Below are 8,519 nucleotides of genomic sequence, written 5' to 3' on the forward strand. Positions count from 1 at the left end.
AAGGACGGCTATACAAATAGCCTCCCTCGTAAATCTAAGTGTTTTGATTTATAAGGGCGGTTGTACAAATAGTCGTCGCCCTTGTAAATCCAAACGCTTGATTTACAAGTGCGGTTTTACTAATAACCGCACTTGTAAATGAACTTAATTACAAAAATGTCACCATGTTTTTAACGAAAGCGTTTGAGCGCAAAGTCGCACTGCACTTCTTTATACATTTTGTACTAGTGCGAGAGTCCCCTACATTATATTTGTATTATAGATAGATACCATTTTAAAGTTGTTTCATTTTTTCATTCATATTTTAATAAAATTTCATTTTAATTTAGTTATAATTTGGTTGTGAATGTATTAGCACTCTTTCTATTAATCTAAGACATGAAAATATTAGACACAGTGAAAGAACTGCACAGTGGAGCGTTAGTTTATAAGTGTATATATTTTAAAATTGTTTGATTTCTTTAAATGAGATACATATTTTAATAAAATATTATTTCTTTTTTGAATTATAATATGAGGAGAAGAATATATCAACACTCTTTCTATTAATACATAAGAACACAGTGAAGTTCTTATTCAAAATAGTTTATAAGTTACATTATTTATGTATTTGAAGAGTGTGAAGATGGAGCTTCATAGTTGATACATATATATAATGGCGTAGGTTATATATTCCTTATTCCTTGAATCTGAGTGACTTAGGCATGCAAATCTCCAAAGTTGATAGCTCCATTAGCATTGCCTTCGGTGAAGCCAGTTTGGTTACTGAGACCTTTAATCTTCTGATTCCCAGTGTTGTTGTATTTTCCAACAGAACGCCTCCTTCTTCCTGTTCCTGCTGCCACAGAAGCACCATTGTTATTTCCTGGCGTTGCATTCTGATCACCCTCATCATCATCCATGCTATTTAGCACGCCAACAAGACCCTTCAGAGCTTCAAGTTTTTGTTGAAGGTCTGCCATATCAACTATTCTCAAATTTTTCTCTCTTCAGATCTTGATTTATTTGTCAGAATACCTCACAAAGACTCCTTCTATATATACACAGATGAAACTTAATAGAGAAGCATGCACTTTGTTAGTGGACTGAATCATCTTTCAAATAAAGTTATTCTTGGTGGAGTAAGGTTCCATTTGATGGAATGTTGTTTTAACCAAAGCATCTTCTTTTTGTTCTTTATATAACATATACGGTTTTAATTTCTTGCCCTTTCTTAAATTCTTATTCGGATAGCTTGTAGATTGGTAGCATATATTCGAATAACGCGTTTTGGACGAAAAAAAAAAAGTGATTGTGGCTGGAATGGAACAAGGAATCTAAAAAGGTTTTTAAAAAGTGAGTGTGGCTGCTGGGATTCGAGCCCAGGTCTCCACGGCCACAACGTGGAATTCTCACCACTAAACTACAGCCACTCGCTTGATGATTTAGTTCTATGAAACAATTTATTTACACTATTATATCGTAATTAATATTTTACGAATTATTTTTTCTCTCTTTTTATTAACCATAAAAATTGAATAAATAAGAATAGTAGAGATAATCTAATCTAACCCATATAAAAAAAATCTATAACTATACAATCTAAACTACTAGATATACTATATACTATTTTGACTTAACTAATATTTTTCAGTTTAATTTTTTTTCTTTTAATTAACAATAAGAATACTACAAGTAATCTAACTCATAAAAAAAAACTATGACTATACAATATAAACTACTAAGATATACCCTATACTATTTTGACTTAATTAATATTTTTCAGTTTAATTTGTTTTCTTTTTTTCAGCAATAAGAATCAAATAAATAAGAATACTAAAATAATCTAACCGTTATAAAAAAAAAAACTATACTATACAATATAAACTAGTAAGATATACAAATTTTCAGCTAATTTTTTCTTTGTACTTATGGCTTACTAGTGATAATATGATTCACTTGAAGCTTTTAGTGATTAAATATTTTTGAAGGTTCTGTTACCTATTTATTTCCAGTGAAATAACTAGTATAAAAAAGACATTATTTTATTCAAGAGGCACACTTAAACATTAAATATAGGTATCTTTTACCATGAAGTTCAGTCAACTTTTTTTTTGGTTATAATATAGTTCTCCGTGTTGCTGAATAACGTCTAAATTAGTTCTAGTTATTGAGAGTCTCTCTTTGATATTGAAAAAACAAATCATACCCGAAAATTATGTTATTTAGAAAACTAAATTAAGGTTTACATTTTTCATTAATTTAAATATCTTTAAATAAGTTTTATTAAAAAAATTCAATTTATTACGTAGTTAAAAATTTTGTATTTATTTTTTAATTGAGTCTTTCTCTTAAGTTTTGTACTTTACTGGAGTGACTTATTTGCAATGTTACTACTATTTTTATGTAAAAAGTTAAATAACAATTTAATTAAGTTTTAACTTTCTCATAAATTTGATTTTTCTTCAATTAAATTTTAATTAAAAAATTGTTTTATTTATATCTATTAATTTTATATTTTTCAATAAAGTAACTGTTTTAAACACCACACCAAGAACTTTTACAATACAAATAAATAAAATTTTGGAACCCTAATTATTTTTATCAAATATCATTATTTCGTGTTTCTCCTATGGTAGACTTTTTTTTAATATTTGTAATTTATTATAAAGATAAATAGATTTCAAAACTATATTTTTCTTGTTCTCTAAGTTTGTAATATTTCTTAAGACTTTAGAATAGAGAAACCCATCATCCCAATTAATAGTAAAAATTCAATGCAAAAATATAAACAATTTTAATATTTCAATAAAATGTTTTTTTTAATAAATATTCAATTAAAAATATTTAAATTTGTAAATATTTTCAAATTTAATGGAGTTGTTGTTTTATTTTTATGTGGAGACATAACGAAAAAAATAAAATGATGAAAATTAATTTTAAAATATATAATTTTTTAATATTCAGTAAAACAATAAATTTATAATAGAAATTCAATTAAAAAATACTTAAATTTATGAGAGATTTAAAATTAAGGTTTCTTAAAAAACAAAAATATTAATGGGGGACATTCTATTAAATGTTGTAAGTATAAATTCCAATGTTTGGTTTTGATTAATTATGTAACACCCTAGAAATACTTCTAACTATAACAATACAAGTTCTACATATTTCTATACAAGCTTAGAGTTTTCAAAACATTCTAATACATCATTAGAGCTTATAAAAATACAAATATTTATAATATAAGTTTCAAAACAACACTCTAAAGCTCCCTAGACCCTCTGATGTCTGCATGATCATTTGCTCGTGTACGTAGTACAATCATCGTAGTTCAAACACAATAAGAAAAGCAAGGGTAAGCTAATGAAAAAAAAATTACATAACATATATAATCCATGCAAAGAGAGACAAAGAGAGAAAGTTTCGCTAAGCAACTTCTTGCCGCCACCGACGCTTTGTTCACGGTTGGATCGGGCTGAAATTTTGTGAGCAGGTTCATACTTTGTGTGAATTTAATTTAATCGTTCGGATCTTGCAGAAGGTGTTTGAGCAGAGAGAAATTCATCTCACACTGCAGCAGTGTTCTCAGCGTTTCTATTAAGGACAAAACTTTTCGGATTGCTTCTGCTGTTTCGTCCACCGTTGGATCGGGCTGAAATTTTGTCCGCATGTTTATATCTCGTGGTGCTTAAATTGGACCTTTCAGATTGTTCAAAAGTCACCGGAACAGTGACATATAGGCCGCATACGGTAGCTGCAGTTTTGTGAATTTTTCAGGTTTCTTGTTCTATGTTTCATCTCTGTTGTATTGCTATTTGGCTGGTTATTTAGCACAATTTGTGCTGTGATTTGAGACTCTCTTGTAACCATAACTTTTATCATAGTGGATTTTGATTAACTGGCTTGTGCTCGTGGTTTTTACTTCTGACATTGAGAAGGTTTTCCATGTTAAAATTTATGTGTCTTCCTGAGTGTTTTTTTGTTGTTGTCATTATTTGTTATTGCTCCTCACGGATTCTTGCAAGTTGGGGAAATTATTATTCGTTTCTTATTGCTCTTGTTGATATATTATTGTTATTGTGTTGAATTTCCCATCAGAGTGGTATCAGAGCTCCTTGGTTGGAGTTATTTGACTGCTTGAATGATGAAGGCAAATACAAATAAGATGGTCTATTTGAACGACATTAACTATCCCTTATGGAAGGGAAAAATGAAGGATCTGTTATTTGTGAAGAAATTTCATATTCCTGTGTTTGCTACTGAAAAGCCAGAAGAAAAGACTGGTAAGGAATGGAAGTTTGAGCATCAATAGGTTTGTGGTTTTATTCGTCAGTATGTTGAAGAGAATGTTTATAATCACATTGCTAATGAGGAACATGAAAAATCATTGTGGAAGAAGATTGAGACCTTGTATGCTTCTAGTACAGGAAACAATAAATTATATTTGTTGAATTCCTTGATGAATTTAAGGTACAAGGAGGGGATTTCTATTTCAGATCACTTGAATGACTTTCAAGGGCTTCGAGATCAATTGTCACAAATGGACATCAAATTTGATGATGAAGTGTTGGGATTATGGCTATTGAATACTCTACCAGACTCTTGGGAAACATTTCGGGTTTCAATCACAAACTCATCTCCTGATGGTGTCGTCTCCTTGAAAAATGTTAAGAGTAGTGTTCTTAATGAGGAGATGAGAAGGAAGGCTCATGGTACTTCATCTCATTTTGAGGTACTTGTCACTGAAAATAGGGGGAGAAGTCAGAAAAAAGAACCGAAAGGGAGTAAACAGAACAACAGAAGTAAGTCCAAGTCTAGATACAAAAATGTGGAGTGTCATTATTGTCACAAACACAGGCACATTCAGAGAAACTATTTTCTTTGGAAAAAGGTGAACAAGGATAAGAAAGGGAAGGAGAATGAGAAACATCATGACAATGATGATCGTGTTACTACTGCTATTTGTGATGATGATCTTATTATTCTTCGTGACCATGATTCTGTTAATCTCGTATCGGATGAGAGCATGTGGATAATTGACAGTGGTGCTACATTGAATGTTACAACAAGGAAGGAGTTCTTCACATCTTACACTTCTGGTGATTTTGGATGGTGTGTCTGAGGTAGTTGGTATTGGTGATGTTTGCTTGCAAACCAGTATGGGAATGCAGTTGTTGCTTAGAGGAGTCAAAAATGCTCCGGATATCAGCTTTAATTTGATCTTTGTCCAGATGCTTGATGATAGTGGTTATGAAAATCACTTTGGTTCAGGAAAGTGGAAACTCTCAAGAGGTAATCTAATTGTGGCCAAAGGGGAGAGAATTAGTAAAATGTATTGGACAAAAGCATTGATTGCTAAAGACAGTGTGAACGCCATGGATATGGATGCTTCTTTGTGGCACCGAAGGCTTAGTCATATTAGTGAGAAGGGGATGAAATGTTTAGCTAAAGAGGATGTGCTTCTGGGATTGAAGAGTGCAGAGTTGGAGAAATGTTCTCATTGCATGGATGGTAAGCATATCAGAGTATCCTTCAAGAAGCATCCTCCCTCAAAGAAGTCAGAGTTGCTTGAATTGGTGCATTCTGATGTTTGTGGCCCATTGAAGGTAAAGTCATTTACTGGTGCACTTTACTTTGTTACCTTTATTGATGATTGTTCTAGGAAGCTTTGGGTTTATGCTTTGAAGACAAAGGACCAAGTTCTAGAGAAATTCAAAAAATTTCATGTTTTGGTTGAGATACAGTCAGGCAAGAAGCTGAAATGCATTTGTACTGACAATGGTGGTGAGTATTGTGGATCGTTCTATGTTTATTGCAAGCAATACAGTATTAAACATGAAAAGACTCCTCCTAAAACTCCTCAGCTGAATGGTTTAGCAGAAAGGATGAACAAAATATTGATCGAAAGAGTTAGGTGTATGCTTTCTGAAGCAAAGTTGCCTAAGCATTTTTGGGGTGAGGCATTGTACACTGCGGTGCATGTTATTAATTTGAGTCCTGTAGTTGCTTTCAATGGTGAGGTGCCACACAAGATTTGGTTTGGCAAGAATGTCAGGTATGATCATTTGCGAGTCTCGGTTGTAAAGCATATGTGCATGTTCCAAAGGATGAGAGATCCAAGTTGGATGTGAAGACAAGGCAGTGCATCTTTATTGGTTATGGTCAAGATGAATTTGGCTACAAGTTCTTTGATCCTGTTGAGAGGAAGTCAATTAGAATTCGTGATGTGAAGTTCATGGAAGATCACACCATTGAAGATATTGACAAGATAGACAAGACGACATCTAAGATAGATAATAAATTGTCTAATGTTGATCCAGTTTGAATGCCTCTACGTGATCTAGATACTATTGAGAATAATGTTCAGAATGATGAGCAACATGATGATGTTGATGATCAGAAACTTGGAGATGATTTTGATGTTCTTATTGATGACGTTGAAGAGGAACATGGGATGTCACAAGATGAAGATCTTGGTGATGCTCCTGAACCACCTCAAGTTCAAATTCAGAGGTCTAATAGGCAGAAGGAACCATCTACCTGGTATCATTCTAATGACTATGTTACCTTGACAGATGAAGGAGAACCTGAGTGTTATCTTGAGGCCATAGAGAGTGAAGAAAAGAAAAAGTGGTAGGATGCAATGCAAGATGAAATGAAGTCTTTGTATGATAATCACACTTTTGGTGAAATTGCCAAAAGGCAAGAAGGCTCTGGAAAACAGGTGGATTTATAGGGTAAAGCAAGAAAGCAATTCTACATCTCCAAGGTATAAAGCCAGATTGGTGGTGAAAGGTTTTAGACAGAGAAAAGACATTGATTTCAATGAGATTTTTTCTCCTGTGGTGAAGATGTCATCCATTAGAATTGTGTTGAGTTTGGCTGCTACTCTTGATTTAGAGGTAGAGCAAATGGATGTTAAAACTGCTCTCCTTCATGGTGATTTGGAGGAAGAGATTTACATGAAGCAACCTGATGGTTTTCTTGTTGAAGGCAAGGAAGATCATGTGTGTAGGCTGAGAAAAAGTCTATATGGCTTGAAGCAGGCTCCGCGTCAATGGTACAAGAAGTTTGAGTCTGTTACATTTGAGCATGGCTACAAGAAGACTACTTCTGATCATTGTGTCTTTGTTAAAAGGTTTGCTAATAATGATTTCATTATTCTATTGTTGTATGTTGACGACATGCTTATTGTTGGGAAAGATAATTTCATGATCAACAAGTTGAAGAAGCAATTGAGTGAGTCATTTTCTATGAAAAATATGGGAGTTGCTAAGAAAATTCTTGGTATAAGAATCATGCGTGATAGGCAAGAGAAGAAGCTTTGGTTGTCACGGGAGCACTATGTTAAAAAAGTGTTATAGAGGTTCCAGATGGCAAATGCCAAGGCGGTAAGCACTCCTCTTGCTACTCATTTTAAATTGAGTGCAAAACAAAGTCCTTCTAATGAAACTGAAAAATCATATATGCAACAGGTTCCTTATGCATCTGTTGTGGGTAGTTTGATGTATGGAATGGTGTGTACAAGACCAAATATTGCACATGTTGTTGGTAATGTTAGTAGATTTTTGTCTAATCCAGGTAGAGAGCATTGGAATGCTGTGAAATGGATTTTAAGGTATCTTCGTGGTACTACTTGTTTGAAGCTTTGTTTTGGAGGTGATAAGTCTACCCTTGTGGGCTATACTGATTATGATATGGGTGGACACATAGATTCTAGAAGGTCTACCTCAGGCTATGTGATTAAATTTGCAGGGGGAGTTGTGGCATGGCAATCTAGATTGCAGAAGTGTGTTTCGTTGTCCACTACTGAGGCAGAGTTCATTGCTATTATAGAAGCATGCAAGGAGTTGCTTTGGGTGAAGAAATTCCTGCAAGAGTTTAGTTTTGTTCAAGACAAGTACTTGCTATTTTGTGATAGTCAGAGTGCCATTCATCTTGGTAAGAATTCAACTTTCCATTCTAGGTCCAAGCATATTGATGTGAGGTATCATTGGATACGTGATGCTTTGGAAGCTAGGTTACTGGAGTTGGCAAAAGTTTATACAGATGATAATTGTGCTGATATGATGACCAAGACGCTACTGAGAAGCAAGTTTGAAACTTGTTGTGAGATTGTCGGTTTGTCGATCATCTCCACATAGTTGTGAGGGGGAGATTTGTTGGGTTGGGCTCACTTCCTATGTGGAGGCCCAATCCAATATTAACCTTTAGAGTTTTTTCGAACAGAAAGATAGTCGTCAGTCAGAAAAGACAGAGAGAGAAAAGAGTAAAGAGAGAAAGTTTCGCTCAGCAACTTCCTCTCAGTTTCTCACCACCTGATATCTTAGTCTACTTGACTTAGATCATTAGTGAAGCCAGAGGATCTCCGTTAAACATAGGTTTTTCATACTTAATGTACCATCAAACAAAAACTCATATATATTATTCCAAATTTATGACATCAATTTCATACAATTTTCAATATTCATATATAATACATATCATTCAATCACAACATTTTAAAAATGTACAACATTCAATAATTTTTCCAACAT

At 33.3% G+C, this 8,519-nt stretch overlaps 1 protein-coding gene and 1 non-coding gene across 2 annotated transcripts; both read right to left on the bottom strand.

Moving 5' to 3' along the window:
• Positions 1-528: 528 nt before the first annotated feature.
• Positions 529-1,024, bottom strand: LOC137807008 (uncharacterized). The gene has a single exon (XM_068607422.2). It carries the CDS (start codon positions 960-962, stop codon positions 699-701), a length of 264 nt encoding a protein of 87 aa, XP_068463523.1. The 5' UTR covers positions 963-1,024; the 3' UTR covers positions 529-698.
• Positions 1,025-1,340: 316 nt separating this feature from the next.
• Positions 1,341-1,412, bottom strand: TRNAH-GUG (transfer RNA histidin (anticodon GUG)). The gene has a single exon. It is a non-coding gene; the product is annotated as a tRNA-His (tRNA).
• Between the last annotated feature and the right edge of the window lie 7,107 nt (positions 1,413-8,519).

Source organism: Phaseolus vulgaris, chromosome 3 (genome assembly GCF_051622355.1).
Source record: "Phaseolus vulgaris cultivar YP4 chromosome 3, ASM5162235v1, whole genome shotgun sequence".
Taxonomy (NCBI): domain Eukaryota; kingdom Viridiplantae; phylum Streptophyta; class Magnoliopsida; order Fabales; family Fabaceae; genus Phaseolus; species Phaseolus vulgaris.